At 36.8% G+C, this 22,234-nt stretch overlaps 1 protein-coding gene across 3 annotated transcripts in view; it reads right to left on the reverse strand.

Moving 5' to 3' along the window:
- KIF15 (kinesin family member 15) overlaps nucleotides 1-22,187 on the reverse strand; it is a 37,277-nt gene extending 15,090 nt beyond the window's left edge. For 2 of the 3 annotated variants that reach the window (XR_001878449.1, XM_017837602.1), the window contains exons 1-20: nucleotides 22,093-22,187; nucleotides 20,073-20,115; nucleotides 18,476-18,659; nucleotides 17,509-17,585; nucleotides 16,334-16,371; nucleotides 14,960-15,057; nucleotides 14,392-14,571; nucleotides 13,504-13,713; nucleotides 13,273-13,398; nucleotides 11,724-11,846; nucleotides 10,915-11,038; nucleotides 9,573-9,664; nucleotides 8,020-8,229; nucleotides 6,774-6,951; nucleotides 6,219-6,360; nucleotides 3,747-3,888; nucleotides 3,220-3,408; nucleotides 2,222-2,329; nucleotides 1,331-1,436; nucleotides 641-806 (exon numbers count right to left, since the gene is read on the reverse strand). Coding sequence is in view for 2 of the 3 variants with exons in the window: in XM_017837602.1 (XP_017693091.1) it covers nucleotides 641-806; nucleotides 1,331-1,436; nucleotides 2,222-2,329; nucleotides 3,220-3,408; nucleotides 3,747-3,888; nucleotides 6,219-6,360; nucleotides 6,774-6,951; nucleotides 8,020-8,229; nucleotides 9,573-9,664; nucleotides 10,915-11,038; nucleotides 11,724-11,846; nucleotides 13,273-13,398; nucleotides 13,504-13,713; nucleotides 14,392-14,571; nucleotides 14,960-15,057; nucleotides 16,334-16,371; nucleotides 17,509-17,585; nucleotides 18,476-18,659; nucleotides 20,073-20,115; nucleotides 22,093-22,111 (2,555 nt within the window). In the remaining variant the exon portion in view is untranslated. Of the gene's footprint in view, nucleotides 1-640; nucleotides 807-1,330; nucleotides 1,437-2,221; nucleotides 2,330-3,219; nucleotides 3,409-3,746; nucleotides 3,889-6,218; nucleotides 6,361-6,773; nucleotides 6,952-8,019; nucleotides 8,230-9,572; nucleotides 9,665-10,914; nucleotides 11,039-11,723; nucleotides 11,847-13,272; nucleotides 13,399-13,503; nucleotides 13,714-14,391; nucleotides 14,572-14,959; nucleotides 15,058-16,333; nucleotides 16,372-17,508; nucleotides 17,586-18,475; nucleotides 18,660-20,072; nucleotides 20,116-22,032; nucleotides 22,064-22,092 lie in introns of those variants that run through there. The other variant, XM_017837603.1, reaches the window with a different exon arrangement.
- Between the last annotated feature and the right edge of the window lie 47 nt (nucleotides 22,188-22,234).

The following is a 22,234-nucleotide window of genomic DNA, read 5'->3' on the forward strand; positions in this document are numbered from 1 at the left end:
TGCAGCTAAGACGTGACCTACTGTAATGCAAAACATAGCTAAGCTTTCCAGGAAAAAAACCCCAAAGCAACAGAAAGCCAAAGCACAACAAAATGAACAAACCCCAACAACAGAAGCCAACAAAACCAAGTCATGCTAATGATTCAAAACCTCATCTCCCAATAATAATGGCCATTATTGCAGAGAAGGTAATTAGCTTTTCTGGTTTCAATAATCAAACTTCAGTTGTTTTTTATGAATTTCTTTCTGCTTGTATTTTTAGAGCAGCATCATTATGTCATCTAATTCATGTGATCAGACTGACAAACTCTGTCTCTTCAGCCACTTAACTTTTGGAGAGCAATGAGCTTATAGGTATATCCTACTTAATGGGAAAATGCTAAAGTAAGGCAAAATTAAGGCAGCCTCACTTCATTTCTTTCTGCTAATTTCAGCATGGTTCCCCCCCATCATGACTCTGAAATAGGCATAGAAGAACTGAGCAAAAAGAAAAAATAAGCAAAGGACATAAGACATAAACAAACACAAAACAACTTTAAAGAAGCAGGTAAAGTGCAAGTTCAGATGCAGGAGAGAAGGACTAAATCACTGTATGCATCCAGAAAGGATGTTAAGGTATTTTACCAAACTGCCAACATACCTCACACTGTCCAGCTGGAACTGTACATCCATATGTCTACCAGAAAGCTGACTCATTTCTTTCTCTTGTTTTTCCCTAAAGGCATTATATTCCAATTTTAGAGCAGACAGCTCCTTGTCTGCAGACTGCAGGACAATGCGCAAGTCATGGACTTCACTTTTCAATACTGTCAAAAAAATCCCAAATAATTTTCATGTTATTTGGAAAACTGTGCTAGATATATGACATATAATGTTACAGAACCTGCTGGGAAAGTCTTACAAAACTGCGCTTTTTCAGTGGAACTAACCTTGAAAGTCACACACAAAAAGGCTTTGTGAATGAAAAAGGTCAATGAAACATCGAGTTTAAGAAGTAAAGGGTTATCAAAAACATTCCAGACAATACCACTGCATTTCCATAGACTAATAGAGGATTTTTCCTTTATCTTATTTAATATTTTCTTTTTAAATACTATATCCTGTACCTCCTTCCCATTCAGACTAAAGAGAGCCATTTTGAATATTGAGTACTGTGCAAGATTAAACGAAGATATTCTGCAAGTATCAAAGATTGTTTTCTTTAAAAAAAAAAAAAATCAAACCAGTATGCCTAACAACCCAAATAGTTACTCAGCATGTGCTATTGTTGATTCAAAACAGTAAGACACCTTAAAAGTTTTTATGAAATTTCAGTATTTCATAGACTTACTATCAGCCTTGCTTTGACTGTCTTGAAATTGCTTTTCAAGTGATTTTATCTGTTCGAGGAGCTCCTGGCGCTCTTTACTCCAGTCATTCCTTTCGGATGAAAGAAGCTTGAGAAGAGAAGTAAAATTTTTAAATAGAAGGAAGTGTAGGAGTGGCTAAGTCACAGCTGTAACAATAACGTAATACTGTATTAAAGCATTTCATCATCTGACTATGAATGCAGAGCACATTTTTCTTTAAAATTAGTGACTCTGAAAACCAATACAAGTCCAAGGAAAAAAATAATTTATATAACTGAAGATATTACCTTATCTAAAAATTTCATTTAAAAGCAACCCACATCTTAGGAGGTGAGATCTTCTCAGAACAGAGCTATCACAAGTGAGACTGAGCGGGAAAGAATAGAGACCTAATTTCCTTTTCTATCATCAACCCCAGCGATTAAGCAGGACTTATAAATATTTGATAGATAGTTCCAATTGAGACAAATAACATTTTCAGCTTCCAAAGTTTAAAATTTCCTTGTTACTAATGTTGTTTCCCAGAAATCATCGAGTTGGCCAAACCCAACCACAATAGGGTCTATTTGCTTATATTTAAGATCAAGCAGGTCCAGAATCACATAATTTAAAACCAAACTCAGACTTGCAGTGTTATGTTAAATGAATGTTCTCTGCTCACTCCAACTCCAGGGGGGTTGGATTAGGTGGCCTTTGAATCAACCCAAACTATTCCGTGATTTTAAGTCCTTGCCTTCCTGCACAGCCTTGAGCCATGATGCTATGTAAATTTTTCAAAAGTCAAAATGCAAGTAACATTGCAAGACCTCAGTAGACAACACAGCAGCATGACTGTATTATATTGTTAAATGAGCCCTGAATTGTTCTCTTACCTCCTGTATTTGTGTAGAATGATGCTCGAGTTTATTAATATGCTGCTGGAGTTTTATATTCTTGCTTTCCTCTTCATCCAGCTTTGTCTGCATTGTGCTCAGTTGCTCCTGTGACACAACAGACACTTAAATTTAGAGCACCCATCTTCCACTTATTCTCACATGCCATATGGCAGTCTGTGCATATTAAATATAAAAATGTCAACAAGTTTCTATATTTATGACCTGAACCAACAGAAAACAGAACACTCAAAAAATAAACTGGTATCTGAAGTAGCTGATTTCTCCTATTTCTAACTGAACTGCCAAAACACAGGAAAATCCATCAGGGAATACAAGGACTGAATCCTGTAAACAATTACTTTTCAGACACGTGTTTATCTTGGAGAAATAAGGCTTTAAAAAGAAAATTATTCAAAATATACAGTAGCTAAATTTCTTAGAGGTTCTCTGCACTATAGTAAGAATCAAAGAGAGGGTTTGCCTATTGTGCCAGGGGTTCACATGCACTGAACTTATTTCCAGCTTCTAGAGAGTAGTTCAGATAACTCTATAGAGCTCTTCTACGTGACAAGACTGCCCGTTACAAGGCAATTAATATTAATGGTGGACAAGCATTATGTGGCAGGTTTCTTAAAATAATGCTGTATTATATATTAAGCTTGTATATTGTTCCAAATGTAACTGTCACAGGGACTTATAACGGGGACTCCTCAGGGATAAATTATCAGGTTAAAAAAGTAAAAGTACAAATGCCGTGTATGTCTTAAACTACTTAGGATATTCAACTCTCAAATCCCTTTCAGTATTTTGTTGTAAATCCTCTTTCACATACAATGTATAATTAGAGAACTGTTTCATATTAAGTATTCATGAAGTGCTTCAGTTTCCCGTGCAAATTAAAATATATTTGGTCAGGGGGAAGTATTTCATGCCAAAGCCCACCCTCTTATAAAGTTACACATACAGACACTTCAGTTTTTATTCAGAACAATCACCTGTGCCACTTTGAGCTCCTCAGCAATGGCCTCATATGCTTGTTCACTCATCTCTGGAGGAACTGGCTCTTTCAGAATGTCATCCAGCATCTCTTCAGAACACTGAAAATCTTCAGAATTATAATCTGGGCTTATTCGTGGCACTAGACGAGACCTTAGCTGGTAAGCTTTAGTTGGAGTGGTTATGTTCTGTTATAAAGATTACAAAGAAGTCTTTACGTTAACTATAAAATGAAATCAAGCCTTTGTGTGGTATTGTACTTCATAATTCTATAAGCAGAATAATGAAATAAAATGCTCAAAGTGCTTAGTTCTAAACCACTACCACTTTTTCAGATTTGTCATCTGATTACAGCAGCAAGTCATTCAGCCAACACTTCAGAACAACAAGTAGCCTATTTGGTTTATTGCATATGGAGAACTCTCCAGAACACTAGTTAGGTTAAGGGATCATACAAATGACTGTCTGTATTCTCATAAAACTTAGGAGTAAGTATGTACGGCTTTAAATAAACTTATTCTCATACCTTAAGGCTTTCTCTGTGCAGCTTTTGCAACTGAGACACTTCTCGGCGCTTGTGTGCTTTGGTTGCCTCCAGAATGTTTTCAAGATGTTGGTTTGCTTTGCGAAGGGATTGAAGCTCTGATTCCAGTTCCATATGCTTCTTCCTGTTTAGGAAGTATTTTACTACTGTCAAAACTATTCCAGCAGTATGCTCTTCCATCAGCAAGAATACGTTGCAGCATTGCCAATAAGCAAACTGCAGTTGAACTCTTGCCCAAACATTGAAATGCGCTATTTTGAGAAGAAAGTCATCACTTCTGTATTAAAAAGTAAAAATAATGTATAGAAAATTAAAAAGCTAAGAAGCTTATTTGTGCTTGCATAATGAAGCAAGCAGATGGATAACTAAACATGTCAGAAAAAAATCCATTACACGGTAAGAAATAAGCTGAGAGCTCTGCAGTTCCTTTTATGAGAAAGTGATATCACCCATACCAATATGGTTTTCAGCTTTAAAAATGTTATCCAGTTATATGAGAAGTCTGAACTGGAGCTTGCCAGGATTAAAGAAAATCCTTTAAAGACTTCCTTTTTTTTGGGGAAATGCTGCTCTGTTAAGATTATTTTGCCCTCCGAGAGTACTTTAACTGAAATCCAACAGTTGAGCAGAAATTTAGGAATACTTTTCATTAGGTATTTTGCAGAGTTACATGCTGTTACTGTGATAGTTGTGCATTAGTGACATAATGGTAGGGTCAAAGTCTACAGACAAATGGAAACATGCTATTTCATCTTTTGGCAGTTCTATCACTTTCCCTCATGTTTTTGGCATCTGCAACAAAACTTATGGAACAGAGTTCCGTAAGTTTAGTTCTAACTGCTATTAGACAGCAGAAAAATAAGCATACATTGATTTTTGTGAATTGTTACTATACTCAGCTTGTACACTTACAGCATATAGTTACACCTGCATGTAAAATTAAGCATCCAGTTACTCTGAAACTGGAAACAAGTTCAAAATTTAGTGTAATTTAGTGACTCCATAGGCTTAAAAACACATTGCTGTTTGACTGAACACTATGAAAATGTCAGTAGTTGATAATAAAATGCATAATACTATCAAGAAAGCAAGACATGCACAAAACGTGAAATACATAAAAATAGGAATATATTTAATGGTCAGGAAAATAAAGTAATTAATATATGAAGATATAAACAGACCATTGTAATTAATCATACGGGACAATTGATGGGACTGTTGAATTGATAACCTCAGTAGGTTGTAACGTTATTATTTATGAATTTCATAGGATTTGCTACACGGAAATCTAAGAATAAAAATACAGATTTGTACAATTGTCTGAGTAAGCAAAAAGAACATTAAAAGCTACTTTGCAAAAAAAAAGTGGGGAGGCAAAAATGGAACCATCTTGTGCTTGATGCTTTTCAAATTACACTCTAGATTCACTAAAATCAATAAAAAGCAACAATGTTAGGTTCAAGCTAAAAATTAATACATATAAAAAAATATCAGGTCCCTTTTGCTTTCCAAGTTTGCATTACATTTGCTGGAAATGCAATGGTTTTTCTTGTATCTCCAGTAATAAGACCCGAATTTTTCAGAAATGGGGTTAATCAAGTCAAAGTCATGTTTTAGTCACTTGCATATGAATATATGTACACTAAAGGTATTAGTCAGGCCTTTCACATTATCTTGTGCTGCCCTCAAGAAGAACAATGACAGGAAATTCTTTACTACATTAGTAAGGACAAAGTAGACCTTTATCTCATGGTTAGATATCAAAGCAAACAGACATAAATGTACTACTGACACCATGTCTTCGGGCTAATTCGAATTAAATCTCTGTTCCAATAACAAGTTTCAAGACAGTGGTATTTTTGCCTTCTTAAAAAAAATCTTTGAAGCAGAGACAAAAACATTAACTGAGAGGTTAGCCAAAATTTTCTGGGGTACTTGGATTCTACATGTATGGTGACTCAAACCTGCATTCTTAAAGTGGTTATATTAAAAACTCAACCCCATCAACTCTTAGTTCTTGTCACTGCTTTCATCTGTAATAATTCAATTATTAAAAAATACTTGCTCAATGTAGAAACTAAGCCAAACTCTCCCTGTGTTGTTAAGCAGGTGGTGACTATCAGAATTTCAGGGTATGTCCAATCTCCTGCGTGTTGTGAAGCACTTTTTTTTTTTTGCATCTTAGTACAAAGAGTGGCTTTGGAAAAGACAAAGAAATCTGCAACAGTGCAGCCATGCCTTCAGATTGAATCATGGTTGTTCCCTAGTCTGGGAGGAACTATGTTCACCAGGAACACATTCTGTGTGCATGGCATTGCTCTTAACCTGGCCCTCTCTTTGCAAAGAACAAATTTAGACTGTACGTTCAGGATTCGAGATTAACTTTTAAAAAGCAATATAAATAATTACTTAAAGACATTTAATTACAGACAATTCTATACTGTTTTGTCTCACTTGGTTAGCTCTTTAAATTCTTCATATTCTTGCTTTGAACTTGCCAGTTCAGTTTGAGTCTGTAGCAGGCGTGCTTTCAGCCTTTCAACAGATGCCAGAGAGTTGCCTTCTGCTGATATGGTGGTGGAATATAAACGATGACCTAAAGAACAAACATATACCCTCTGAAATCACAGAGTAGCTCCAATATTTTAAGTTTTACTAAAATGAAAGCATTAGGGCTTTTGAACAGCACAGCAGCAATTAAATTGACGAAAACAGGTATTAGCAGCAGTCCACATGAAAACCAATAGACTAATTAATATTACTGCAGTCTTCGTGACAACTAAGGAACACAAAATGAAATTATAAATGGTGTTCACAAGATGCAAATCCAAATTCCCTATTGCTTGAAGGCCACTATGAATAAAATGAAGTAAACTTGTTTTATCAGTCTTCACATATCACTTTGAAGAAGGCAAAAGTACATCGACAGTAATTTTCAACACTATGCAGCACACAATAGAAATATGGTAGTAAACGTAACTTAGCTGAAAAAAATTAGCGTATTTTTACCTCCAGTATTTTTCTCTTTGGCTGAAGCTTCCAAAAAAGCTTTTTCTAGCTCTGTGATGGTCTGAGCATCAATTTCCTCAGCCTTTTTAACTGACTGTAAAGAACGAAGTTTTTTATTCTCCTCTCTGAGGTTATGGTTCTCCATGGCATACTTTGCAATTCGTGGGTGTTGTTCCATCTGTGAATATAAGCAATATTTTATTCAACATTTTTTTCAGACAATGCTATACCTTCCTAGCTGTTACTCTAGTACCTTTAATAAGCATTAAATTGTAATGGAAGAGGAAAAATGGTATTCCCAACAGTAGTTAAAACTGCCCTCTTTTTTTGTTTGTTTTCTTACTGCCTTGGAATCTACTCTCAAAACAAGACAGTGAGCTTACATCTTATGTGTTTACTCTTCCACTAGTAATAAAGCAGTAGAGGCTTTCCTTGCTGCTCTTGACATCCTTTTTTAGGTTTGGCTTTCTTAACACTGGCCTTGCATGCCATAGTAATGTTTCTATAACATTAAAGGACCGTCCTGACTTCTGCATCTCCCCATCCCATCCCTTTACCACAAAGCTCAGTTATGAGCTATGGATTCATGCTATTTTTTCAAGACATTTATTCCTTTTTCCTACTTGTGCTTGAAGGAAATTGTTTTTTCAAGAACTTGCCTTCTCTCTTGAGCTTTTCTGTTGTTCAAAACTGCCTCACAAATGAAACCACACCTGCCAGATACCTGAATAACCTGAAGCTTTCTCTCCTGAAGCCTTAGGTATGTACTTTGCTATTTGCCTTCTTCAAACAACTCCAGGACCACATCACCCCTTATTTGTCCATCTGGCATCTGTGTTATTATCCTTCAGAAACCTGCTGCATTACTTGCATCCTGCTGTCTTCCCTTTTCAACAAATGTCATATAGCTTAAAGCCTCCTATAAGAATGAGGATTTGTCATTTCTATGAGTTGCTGAAAGGATATTTAGTCCTCTACCTAACCCAGAAAAGGTGGCCTGTGGCCAGCTCCCAAGCATAACATCACCCTTACATCACCTCTCCTCTTATGCAAACTCACAAGCTCTAAACCCACCCATTGTCCCTTTGTAGGGAAACTCCATACATTTGAGATGCTTGGAGTTAAAGGAAGCCACCACCCAATCCTTTTCTTTCCTAAAAAGACTATCCACTCACCACAGAATTCCATTACACAAGCTATTCTCACAAAAGAAAATGGTTCTAGAAAAGAAAAACCAAAGACTTACCTGTTCTCTGAGTGTCTGCACTTCCTCCCTCAAGTCACTAAGGAGATCATTTTGCTCTTTTGGCAATAAAATTCCACCAGCCTCTTTATGTAATCTCTCCAAGCGAACAATATGGTCTTCTCGGAATTTAACTATCATTTTATTGGACTGAACAAATTTTTCCTTCTTGGCACACAGATCTTCTAGCTGAGCAACTTTTTCTAATAAATTCTTAGAAAGTACATATACAGATTAGTGGGAAAACAGCAGTTACACTAGGTGAATTTCTAAGGTGCACATATCACATACATATGCACAGGCAGACAAATAATGCAAAACTCAGTTAGCAGTAATTATGTGAATACACAGACTGTCATTTGCAGCAGATTCATAAGAGAGCAAAGCTCATACTAAGAACCCAAGTCACACACATTGCAAAAATTGTACTTAGAAATTCCAATATGATTGGGTAGACTAAGTATTCCGTTAAGCACATCAGATACAGACCAGTAGAGTGCCTATATCAGTTAATTTTCTTTAAAAAAAAAAGAAAAATAAAATCCATTTTGGCTGTTTCAGTATTACACCATGACCGAAGCACAGTAAAATGAGGATGACTGAGAGGTTTGCTTCAAAAAACACACTGTGGACCCAAATACTAAAAAGCACAATCAAAATTAAGTGAAATAGAAGTTTGTTGTTCAATTCAATTTTTTCTTATTAGAAAATCCAATAAACAACGCCCTAAAACTGAACATACTATGAAAGCTATCCTATGACTTGCTGGAATTTGAAAGACAGAATAGAAGCATAGAATCATTTGGTTGGAAAAGACCTTTATGATCATCAAGTCCAACTGCGAACCCAGCTCTAACCAAGTCCACAGCCAAACCACATCCCTAAGTGCCACATCTTCATGTCTTTTAAATACCTTCAGGGATGGCGACTCAACCATTTCCCTGGGTAGCCTGTTCTAATGCTTGACAACCCTTTCAGGGAAGAATTTTTTCCAAATATCCAGACTTGTGTGTGTCTAAGTGATGTAGCAGAATGCTGACCATTACCCCTTGGATTATGGGGGTTTCATTCTGCTTCCCATCCCTGTCTTCCAGCTCAGGTGGCTGGGTACCTGGAGAACAACTGTTCTGGTTCTGTTAAAGACTGAGGCAAAGGTGGCATTAAGTACGTCAACCTTTTCCTCAGCCTTTGTCACTATGTTTCCCCCTGCATCCAATAATGGATGGAGTTTCTCTTTAGCCCTCCTTTTGTTGCTAATGTATTTATAGAAGCATTTTATGGCAGTAGCCAGATTAAGTTCAACTTGGGCTTTGGCCTTACTAGTTTTCTCCCTCCATAACCTCATAACATCTTTGTAGTCCTCCTGAGCACTACAGATTTTATCTTAAATGTCGTTTGACTAAGTTCCCTTGTTACTAAACCTTGTTAGCTTTGGACAGAGTATTTTTATTCAAACCCAAAGAAAATCATTAAGAGAGTCAGTTTCAATATGCTCACTGGTCTCTCACCAGAGAGTACCCTGAATGCACTTAGAAATATTAGTGCTGAAATATTACCTTCTTTTCACCTTCTGATTTCTCCCAGAACAACATTGCTTCAATAAAATTGTTCATGTAATTTATGTTGTTCTTCCCTTTTTCAACAGCATCTGTAGGGGAAGTCAAAGAAACAAATGCCATATTTATTAAAATACTAGTTAACCCGGTTTTGCTGCATATATAAAATGACAATTCTGAAAAGAACATTTAAATGAATTCTTCGAACAGTGTAATTCCTCTACAAATATCACATGCCATATCCAGAGTCTACTGTGTAGACAGTAATTCCTAGTCACCTGCAAGTGCTGATAAAGAACAGAGCTAATATACATAATTGTATAATTAACAAAGTTGTGCAAGCATTGAATGGCTTTGCAATGAACTTTTATTAAAATGAAAGAATCAGTCCATTCAGCTAAGTATATCTATAAAATGCAAAATCCCTCTGAAATTAATTTGATAACACTAAGCCATTATTAGCATTATTAGTACTGTTTGTACATATTAAAAGTGGACTGACTGGTTTATGAGAAGGAAATTCAGGAAAATAAGCATGAATTATACGGACAATTAATGGCTTACTCTGGAAGGAAAGTGTCCACACAAGGGATTTAAAGGGTTTAATAATCCACTTAGAAATTAATTTGAAATAGCTTTTCTGAATATCCTCACACAGACAGGACTACTTATTTATGGAATACTAATCACCACAGTATCTAGGTGCATAATAACTACCCCATTGTAATTTAATATATTTTAAAATGACATCATGTTTTTAGAGTATCTAGCAAGCAGATTTTATATTTGTGTGATCAACTATTACAAACATAATTTAAATGCATAGAACAAACACAGCTCTGATACATTAAGTTTTGCGCAAAACTCCTCCTCAGTGTTTAAGCACCATCACTTGCTTTCCCTCAGAACTCTACGGCAGGTCTAAACGTTGAGCCCTCCCTCTGTCAATATTCGTATATTTATGAACAGTGATGCAGTGTCTTACATCATTACTGACTTGTTTTTACTGGTTAAACGTGTATGCAAGCAAAGAAGTACTTTTTCCTTAGGAAACCTCAACCACAGATGCTTTATGTTAGACAAAGCTTTCTAACTTCTGTAGTAACTTCTATTGCTGTATCTTGTATTACTTGGCAAGGTCAAGACAGAGTTCACTCAGGAACACAGGAGAAGTTACAAGACAACACTTACTACCTTGCAATCAAAAGTTGTAAGGTAGATAAATACAACCTCTGTAAGTCAGTTCCCACAAAAATATAAATTGTTCAGAAACTTAATGAAGGCCTCAACCCTCCAGGCTATAGATGTAGCAAAATCTCTCTTCCTCACCCCCAGCTCTTACCTTGTGATACAGAAATACTGCGCACAGATGGCACTGAAGTAAGTTGAGCAAGCTGCTCTTTCAACTTCTTGACCTCAGCTTGCAGCTGGCTCACATTTCCTTGTGTGTCTTCATTTACCACAGCCTTTCATAAATATGAGAAAATTAGGAAAAGGTAAAAATAAAAATCTTACAGAATAAAACTCAGAGAACACCAAGCAACAAAGCTACTGAGAAGTCTTCCTATCTTAGGAAAAGAAAAACTTAGGGGAAAAGCAGTGTTCCATTTAATAAGAAACCAGTAAGCAGCACTTGGGATAGAATTAAAGTATTTAATATTTTCTGCAGAATTTTGTCTGGAGCTTTTTGACCAACAAAGCAGTATACATCAGAGACAGTTTCAGCTAAATGCCAAGATACTTTCAAAACCCATGAGAAATTACATTTTGGGTACTAGCGTATATATAAAACTAGATAACTGAAATAACATTGAATCAAAAATTTTTATGACAATTTTAATTTTCAGTACTTTTTACTTTTCCAGTTAAGTGCTCTGAGAACAAGCAATGAATACATGCTATTGTCAGCCATTACCTAGTTCCAAGATGTTGTCCTCTCTTCATAATCAAGAGCAAACAAGCCCTTTTCAAAAATAATCGGTCATTAAAAAAAATTAGAAAGCAAACTTAGTGCTTTCTAATAAGCTAAATCAATTTAAATTAGTGAAAGCACAGGAGTATTTCAATGAAGCTACCCTGCTTCCAGATATGTAGGCTAAATGACAAGAAACTGCTTGTTGCTCCAATAAACACATCGAGTAACTCTCTTACCTTGTTTTTAATCAACTTTGCTCGCTGAGCAAAATTAAGAGTGGACAGAGTTTCACCAAAACACTTGGATCCTGGATGAACATTTGCAATGATACACGTTTTTGCATTACCACCAAGGGAATCCTATTTAAAAACAAGGAAGTTAGTCTTACATGCATGTTTTTGGTAACAACAGAAAACCAAGAGCTAAGAGCTCTAACCTAAGAGCAACTGTGTATCATTTTGAACAAATTGCAGAAAGAATTTCATTTAACAAATATCCATGCTAGGGAAGTTTCTCAGATTTTATTTCAAATGTGGATATAAAGGATGTGACTGTAAATAAAGACTTTATTTGGGTTTCCAAATAAATTGGAATTTTATTTAACAATTATTTAAATGTATTATTTAACAATTTGAGATACTTTTTACATCTGAAGAGCAGGAGAGGAAAAAATCCAAACAAATAGAAAAATATGCAGGGAATAAAGTAGATATTTCACTTTGTTAGCACTACTTTGAACATCACCTAGCCTGTAGATTGTTCCAATCTATCTTCCTTCTGGTGGCAATTGCCAAACAAACAACATCACAAATCAACAGATTCTTGATCAAGGATATAAAATGAACCTATCCATTCTACATGCACGTCTCTGGATATTTCTGTGCTGTTAAACAAGTAGCTCTCAAATCTCTGGAGAAGGCAGCAGTTATACCTAAAACTAAAAGTCTAGTGCTACAGAATAGTCTACAAGCCTCGACATCATTCTCTCTCTCTCTCTCTCTAACAGAGAAGGTCATGTTTATGGATTTCTTTGCAGTACAGACACCTAAAAAAAATAACCACTTAAAGTAGCAGCTCAAACAGTTGCAATTCTCTTCCAGTTTCTATGTATTTTGGGTTGCATTGGAAGAACATAATTCTTCAGAGTTTCATGAATTTAAGATCTATGTAGAACTGGGATGGAATGATTGAGAAATTTTGCTGCGATCACAATATTTTGCTGTAATACAAATACTGTATTATGTACTAGTACTATAATACAAAAATACATTACAGATATTCATTACTTTTCACAGAATTTTGGTGAGTCCATAAATCTTTGACTGCTTCTGTCTTTGTTTTCTGTTCATCTGGAAAAAAGCCTATAGGCTCTCAGGTAGGAAATTGTAAATTTATCTAACTCTTTAACATCAGATCAACACTAAAGCACACATAGGCTAATTCTGGAAAGCATGTCAAATGTTTCAACACGTCTCTAAATATGATGTTTTGATACACAGTATTTCCCGAATTATAGGGATGAAACTGTGTGCTTATTTTATTTTTCTTTAAAACCTGCAAAGATGTAATAGGAGGTTATAAGCATAAATAAATTTGTCTTCAGTTAACAGCCATAAATTGACTAGAAGTCTGTTTAGGTTAAAAAGATATTTTTCAAGCTTTGTTTTGCTTGCCCAATATTGAAGCAACTATAAAGTACTTGAGTTCAGCTTTTTACAGTAAAAAAACCCAACTAAATATTTTTTCTACATTCTAAGTAGCACATAAAATCCAGATATATATTACCCGTAGCAGAAAAGTGAGCTTGGAATCCCGGTAACAAATGTGTCTCTGTTTTCCATTACCCACATCAACAAGTGCTGTGATTACTTGGCCCAGGCAACTTAGTGATCGATTTATGTTACCTGCTTCCTAAAAAATGAAAAAGCGAAGAGAACAAAGGTGAATGGATTTGGAGGATGGAACAGGGCAGTACATTTGAAAAGACGAAGGTAGCAAAGATGTTACGGAACTAACCTTTAACCTCAGCCCTTCTGCATGGGTGTCTTTCTGTCTCTCGGATCCTGCCAAATCCACCAGGTTGAGCAGGGAAGACCGAATGTTAACAACCTCATTGTTTTTCTCCATGGATTCCACTGTGATAGTGAAAACTGCATGTGATCTTGAGGATTCTCTGTTCATTGAGGTCGATGCCACACGACGGTTTCTCCAGCCCGTAGTTAATACCTGAGCATGACAAAGACAACAGATAATATCAAGTCTCTCAGACTGTAGTTTACACACAGGTGACATAAGCAGTAGTAGGCATATTTCAGTGCAACAGCTTTCAAAAATCTCAAGAACAAGGACTCTGACTATTTTCCAATAGAAGTATTTTAAAAGTGAAAAATATAGATTAATAGAAGTATTAATTACACTATTCACTTCTTTCCTCCAAAAGTACCATTGCTGTTTGAAAGCATAACATATTCAATACTGGTGTATGTTAGCAGTACTCGAAGAAAAAAAAAAAAAAAATTTGAAGTCACATAACTAGTATGCATATGTGTATCATTCATGGAGAAATAAATCTGACAATTCTGGAACACACACTGTCCAATTAGCAGAAAATGTAGTTTTCTGTTGCTATTTCGGAGATGTGTAGGGTAAGCACTAGGGAAGGGTTACTGTAATTGCAATTCATATATTCCAAACTCCAGAACTGTATATGATTTATTACAGGTGTGGGATAGTCAGGAAGCATTGCCTAGAAACAGCTATTTTACACTGTGTTGTAGAGTACGGAAATAGGGGAAGAAGGCATCACAGACACTGTGGAAAGAAAAATGTGCTTTAATCAGAGGAATATTTACCAAATAAACATCAAGATAAATAATCCAAACATTAAAAAGTGACAAAAAATACCTGGTATGCTTCAGCAGCAGATGACAACACCTGTTCAACAGCACCGTCAACAAAGACTCCCTTCTTGATGTGTTCTCTGAGAAAGAGTCCAGCTGAAGCAGAATCTAGCAAGTCAAATATCTGTTCATTGTAGATTTCAATAAATGAGCATTTGCAGAGAAAACTCTTTCCACTGCCAGCCTGAAAAAAACACAGTAATTTACATTATAAACAGATTGGTTTTATTAAGTCTGGCATTGTATGGCAGCCAGTCTCTTTTCACACGTATCTAAACCTACTAGTTTGCATATATATTCTGTATACTGTACATTTCTGTTGCCCAGATGACAGCCAACATCCAGAAACCTACTTGCACTTTTAGACTCAAAATATAAGCACACTTGTGTCTGAAGAAACTGTACTATAATTTGGTAGACTCCTAGATGCAAGTGTTTCTCATTAACAAATTTGATGCAAGATGGCAATAATCTTAGTAATTTAATGGCTGCATACACGGTTTATCAGCCTTAGCTAATCTTTACTTTGAGACATTACTTTCACTGCAATAATAAGTATAAAATAAATGTACCTTTTCTTTTTCCCGCTCAATTAGAAAAAATAAGTATTCAAAGCTCCGTGGAATTACACCTCTCAGACTGTGAGTGAAATTGTCAGAATCGGATGGTCCTAAAGAGATTTTTAATTAAAAAAAATAATTATTAGTACTACCTCAAGAGTAATGGTTCACCTTTTCAAGATGTCATTACAGAAGATTTCAGCAACCGCATTTAGTCAATCAATTTACGACAAAACTACAGAAGAACTGCAATAAAATCAACTTTCAAGATCTAAGATAATACTCCATAATCAAAGTAAAATATAGTCTAAACAATGCTTATGAAGGCTTATTTTACCTGTCCATAGGCTACTTAAGTCTAAACTAGCATCAGCTATTTGGGCTTCCATAGGAAACATGCACAGATGTGCAGATATACCAATACAGCTACTTAATACTGATTTGAAGAACGAGAAAGAGGGGGGGGATTTGTCCCTGTGTTTACTTAATTTCTATGTAGTCCTCAAAAATATCAGCCAAAATGGTTTTAGTTATTTCAATAACTTTCTAATGTCAAGCACAACACTGTTTATTCTGGACAAAAGAAGGCTGAGGGATGACCTTATTGCTCCCTACAACTACGTGAAAGGGGGTTGTGGCCTGGTGGGGATTGGCCTCCTCCCCCAGGCAACAAGTGACAGGATGAGAGGAGATGCCCCCAGGTTGTGCCAGGGGAGGCTCAGGCTGCCCTGGAAGGTGGTGGGGTCACAATCCCTATAGGTGTTCAAGAAACACCTGGACATGGCACTTGGTGCTATGGTCTAGTTGACACAGTGGTAATTGGTTGAAGGTTGGACTGGAACGTGGAGGTCTTTTCCAACCCAAATAATTCTGTGATTCTATGATTGATGCATTTAAAATCACCACTACATGAAGAATAGGATTACAAGGGGATTCCTTCACACACAGAGAGGCCTTAAATGTCTAGTTGGGTAGCAAACAGTTATTTTGAGAATCTCAGCATATTTTAATATGGAAGACCCATACTAGAACATGGGTCTATGCATACTAGAATATATTTCTACACATGCAAGGGATATCAGTCAAAAATGGAAACCAGCAGAATAATAATTTTGAGGAAACTTACTAAAAATGTTTTATTTAACTGAAAAAATTCTCTCCTGTTAAAAACAGCAAAAAAAAAAATCTAGATCTTCAAAAATATTTAGGAGAGTACCTGTACTTCACTCTTTTGATATAAAGCACTGAGCACTACACCATTTCCTAGAGTTATCTACAAGAACACGAAAATGTAAATTATCCCTGGTGTTTGAGCAATACAACATTTCAACTCGAGATAAAAAAGTTAAGAAGCCACTGAAAGATTAATCCTTCTCGTGCACTTACCCATCATAGTAAAAGTTTTTCCTGACCCCGTCTGGCCACTAACAAAAGGGAAAAAAAAAAGTTAGATAAAGCTTTATTCTGGCTCTGAGTTTTTCATTAATCTGCATCTTTTAAGGAAAACTCAAAGCTCAAAACAAACAAACAAAGATTCTTCTAAACTGAAGGTAAAGAGACATAGAGGCAAGTTGAGAAATCAGTCAGCTGGAAAAGTATAAAAGTAGAACAGCAAATTTTACTAAGAAATTTCTTGGGATAAATCACCTTTTGTCTCCCCACCACCCACCATTTTCTTCCTTATTTCTCTCAGAAAGTTAAATAGTGGAATTTAGCACTAAAATGAAGGCTTTCAGATGTATAAATTAACTAATTTTTGGGTCAATCTTTTGAGTTTTGTGTCACTTAGTAGTGTACAAAAGGTTACATTTGACTTAGAAGTATTTCTTCTTTTAGAGCTGTTTTTGGTTTTTTAGTGTAGTTACTAATTATGCTAAAGAAACTTCAGGGCAATTTCACTTCATTTCCCATTTGTTTATTGTAACAAAGTGGACTTCACAGTTTTGCAAAAGCTGTGCTAGGCTAAAAACCAGTACAGTTTTGATTTGATTAGCCCTGTAAATCAGCATTTCTTGACCAAAGTGCTTCATCGGTTTTCAAAATGAAAATATATTGAGTTAATATAAGGATATTCATACTCCTAGTCACAGATATATTTCTACCTTGAAAACATTCTGAAAGTTAAAACTATCATTAATGAATTTTCCCACAGGCAGCTAAGAGTCACTAAAGAGCCGAGCTGTCCAAATATCAAGCTAAAGTAATTTTCATTCCATTTTACTATGCATATACTGAAAATAACTAGTTTTCTCTTTAATAGTACAATAAAACTACTTTTTAGACAAATAATAGTAAAATTGAAATGAGTTTGCAATCCACATTATGAGCTGTAAGTATTAGAAGCATAACACCTGCAAATAGATTCCTCCAGAGGAGGAGTAAGAAGTACTATTCAATGTTGCAAGAACATTCCTTATGTTGTGCAACAGAAGGAAGCACTTCTAAAGTTTACTGTAACATTAAGCAGGCTCTGGCTCTTAAAACCACAACTATTCATTAGCACAATCTCCTCAAATGTTGCAAAGGCAATGAAATACTGTAATTGCTATGAAATGACTTACTATGCAAAGATGGTTCCATTGTAGCCATTCATACAAGATTCAACAATATTTTTAGCCACACTTGAGAATACGGACTCCTGGGGACAAGGGAGAGAAGGCACTTGGCACCACTTGTTTCGGTCTCTTTTATATCAGTGTTTCCCGTGTCATAACTTTACAGTGTATAAAACAGATGCATTCCTTAACATTAGATATGTACAATGACCCCTGGAGTTATCACAGCAAAACAACATATCCTAAGTCCTCATCACATAAATCACTCCCTCTGACAAAACTGTATTCCTTGATAAACTGAAAGAAAAATACAACAACTCAGCATCAGAGTAACAGCTTTTGAATATACAATATTAATTTTGATCCAGTGGTTATGAAGTTTATATCATCAGTATGTCAAAACTGAGCCTGATGACACTTATCAAATCTAGTTAACTTCTAACATTTGTCACTGCACATTCAACAAACCTGTACAATTGTTAGCCTCATCTTGCAAGAAGAGCCTAGCTACAAATAACAGCCTACAGCAGGTGAGGGTTTTGGGAGGTTTGGTTTGGGTTTTCTGACAGAAATTAAAGGAAATTAAGAGAACTGAAGCAAACAGAAGATAAACTCATAAGTTCCTTAAATACAAATCACATCTTTAATGTCAGCTACTAACTGCCAGTTATTTTTATGTTTGTCTCAACAGGCACATTTATTTTCTATAGTGTTACTGTAACATTTACAAATGTAAACTTCAATTTTAATGCAAACTTTAATCAAAGAAATTATCAATTAAAAAAACCCCACATCAAAATTATTTAAAGAGCAAAATTTCATGCAGCATTTCTGTACTATAACAATGTGTTACCAATCTGACCACTGCAAAAAATTACACCTAAGGCACGACATCTGCAGAAAGGCTTAGCATTAGGAGTTGCCAAAACTTGGGGAAAAACTGTAATAGATACGAGATTCTGGAAGTGATTACCTGTGTCGTTTCCATATTTGCAACATAATCAAAAGTGAAGATCTTTGGCTCAGGCTTCGAATGCAGGCGGATGGTATTTGATGAAAGAACAGATAAACACAAGCCTTGATCTCCATCGGTTAATGCAGTTCTGTCTGAAGGGGGACGCACCCTCACAAAAACTTTGATAGCATCACCTTCAACACTAAATGAATTTTTATGCATTAGATTGCTTCAAAATACATCTATCAGCTGTCTGATAAAATATAATCACAACAATCAGATTACGCATGTGAAGTCATACAAGGGTCTCTCCTGAAATACTATTTCTAGCTAAACATCAATTCACTACAAGGTTTATTAAAGGTAAAAGTGTGGCAGATTTAAAAAACAAAGAACATGCAGTTACTGGAATTTATTGCTGTTGCATGTAAGTTTAGCTCTAAAAGAACACATTTCACAGCGAACTTGAGATATATAAAACCAGTGTTGTAATGAAGGTTTCACTAGTTTCTAAGACTATGGGCTTCAAGCATCCTTCTTACTACTGAAAGTTTTAATAGACAAATGGAGCACTTGATGCTACAGTCCACCAGGAAAGTTATTAGCGTTTTTCTTTGCTCCTCGCAGGAAGGGAATGAAGTACCAATTCTTGATCAATGAGTCAAATAAGGCATAGCAAGTCCCTAACCCTTCATCACATTTATCAATGGATAAATGTAGCATTTATCAAGGGATAACTGTAGCATTTATCAAGGGATAACTGTAGATTGAATAAGTAACTGGGCACGACTTAGATTAAAGCTTTGAGGAGTTCTGGAATAAAACCAATATACCCACAAAATATTAAAGAATTATAAATTTTTACATGAAGTGGTAACAAGCTTGGATTTACCTTTCTTCATTCTTTCCCAAAAGGCAGTTATAGCAGGAGGGTGTTATAACTGCTACTGATTTTTACTTTCAGTATACAAGTGCTGCCTAAAAAGACCACGGAGAAAAAAGACTCCGTGTTAAGTTAAAAAATAAAAAAAAAAACTCTGAGACATTAAAGAGAAAGGAAGAGAATAGTTTTAAAAGTGGGAAAGGGTCTTCATGACTGACATATGCAGCCGGGGAGTGGCCGAGGAAAGGGCTAAAAACACAAGCAGCAGCTGAGAAAGGGAAGATGTTAACTGGATTTAAGACACACCAAACTAACTTCCCGAATATGTTTTCATTGAATAACATTATTCTGAGTTGTGGCACAAACAGCATGTATTTAGAGGAGGGCTTTTTGGTTTTTTGTTAAGGTTTAAGACTTCCTCACAAAATTAGAGTTCCTAGTGGAATATTTCTACAGATAAATTTCGGAGTCCAGTTGCAGAGTTTGTTGACAAATGAGAATTTACTGAACAGCAGCATTCCAAGAGGAACCCAACACCTCAGAGCAACAGTTTTATTACAAGAAACTCTTTTTAAACCTATAAGGAAGATAGGAGAGAAAGGCAACAATCTTGTGCAGCAAAAGACTGAAATAAAAAGCTTTAAATTATTTCACAAAGTCATACTAGATTTTGTTTGCACTTTTTGTGCAGTGTGATTATTCTTATATGGGAACTGGCCAATACTACTTTACCTAGGTGAGTTCAACGAAGATATTGCAGAGTCACGTAAATCTCCTGTAAAAGGAAAGTGAAACACACACACAAATTAAACAAGATAAAATTATTGCTCAAAAAACCTGCTTAAATAGCAAATACTGTAAGTAGTACAGAGGGAGATAAACAGAGAGCCTTATAAATATAAATGTCATGCACAAATCAGAACTGCACAAAAATACTTGGTAACAATCTTCCTTTGGCAGAAAGACTGCAGTTGTTACAGAGGTAGAGAAAGCTCCAGTCCTTGCACAAACTTGTCAGTGTATGTGCAATGAGTAGTTTCTTAAGCTAATGTATATAAGGTTTTGCAAGTGTTTTGGAGAATTAGAAACATAAATGCTAGTAGTATTATATCTTCCACTGTATTTTAAAGATTGCAAACTTAACGCAGACAAACCATTACAAAATGAAATAGCTTTACTGATACGACTGCTAAACCTCAATATCCTAAACCTGCACAACTGACTAGCTGTGTTCCTTTTACTATTATGAAGTAATATTGATCACTCTGTAATACATAAAGCTCTCCTCTACATTATCTGGGGCAAAAGTCCTATCAGGAGCATCTGAAGGAGCTGAGGTTGTTCAGACTAGAGAAGAGGAGGCCCCCTACAACTCTGTCACTCTCTACAACTCCCTGAAAGGTTGTAGCCAGCCTTTTCTACCAGGCAACAAGCAACAGGACAAGAGGACCCAGTCTTAAACTGCACTAGGGGAGGTTTAGGTTGGACATCAGGAATAAGTTCTTTACAGAAAGGGTGATGAGATACTGGAATGCATTGCCCACGGTGGTGGTGGAGTCGTCATCCCTGCAAATGTTTAAGGAGAGGCTGGATGTGGTATTTAGTGCCATGGTCTAGTTGACATGGTGGTGTTTGGTCACAGATTGGACTCAGTGATTTCAGAGGTCTTTTCCAACCTAATTGATTCTGTGATATGAGCCTCATTTTATGTAGCTTCACATTTCAAGGAGATGGCACATATTACCCCATAGGTAGATAGGAGGACTTATTTTTTACTTAAGGGTGAATCTGACGTGAAACTATATACATATAAAATAAAGTCAAAATATTAGCTAAGTAACACAACCACATTTGAAAATGCGTAAAATGCAATGAAAGATGATTCCTCAGAAACAGTCCAATAATAAAGACTTTATAAAGTCTCTAATAGTGCACAGGTTTTACTGCAGTATGATTCCTTTAAAAGTAGAAATAATAAAAACGTGTAAAGGCACTACTCTTCTCTTTAACATTCATACTACCTAAATATCCTGCTGCTATGTGAGCCTACCTGCTTTGACTCACATCAGAGAAATGTTTTAGCTTCTAAAACAGTTGTTTTTATTCAGTCGCGTAAGGTATCAAGGAAAGCAGTGCATTTTAAGACTGAAATCAGACCGATAAGTACTTGCATAGCCCCGGGAATGGCCTGAAGTTGTATCAGGGGAGGTTTAGGTTGGATACCAGAAGAAGGTTCTTCCCCCAGAGGGTGGCTGTTCATGGAACAGGCTCCCCCGGGAAATGGTCACAGCACCAAACCCGAGTTCAAGAAGCGTTTGGACAACGCTCTGAGGCACACAGTGTGATTTTTGGGGTGTTCTGTCGGACACACACATAGGAGTCGAACTCGATGATCCTTATGGGTCCCTCCCAACTCAGAACATTCCGTGATTCTGGTACAGGGACGACCCTCGGGTACCCCGACATCCCCGAGGGCAGGGCACTGCCCGCGGGCACTCCACATTGGAACCCCCGGGGCCACGCGTGGGGCACCGGGCCCCCCCCAGCAGGGCCGCATCTGGCCCCGCTGGTTCTCACACATGGGTAATGCCCTCGCACGGCACAGCCGTCCCTAGTCCCCGCTCCGCCCCGCCCCCCTTCCCGCGATGGGAGCACATCCCTCAGCCCCTCCCGGGCGCCCATGCCCCCCCACCCCTCAGGCCCGGAGCCATGATCCCGCCGGCCCCGGCACCTCCCGCCCGTGCCCCCTCACCCCTCAGGCCCGGAGCCATGATCCCGCCGGCACCGGCAACTCGCGCCCGGTGCTCCAAGATGGCGGAGCCTTTGAATTTGGCGCTCAGCGGCGCGGCCCCGCCCCCTCCTTGAAGCCAGCGCGGGCGCCACCATTGCCGTCC

Source organism: Lepidothrix coronata, unplaced genomic scaffold (genome assembly GCF_001604755.1).
Source record: "Lepidothrix coronata isolate B3197 unplaced genomic scaffold, Lepidothrix_coronata-1.0 Scaffold306, whole genome shotgun sequence".
NCBI lineage: Eukaryota > Metazoa > Chordata > Aves > Passeriformes > Pipridae > Lepidothrix > Lepidothrix coronata.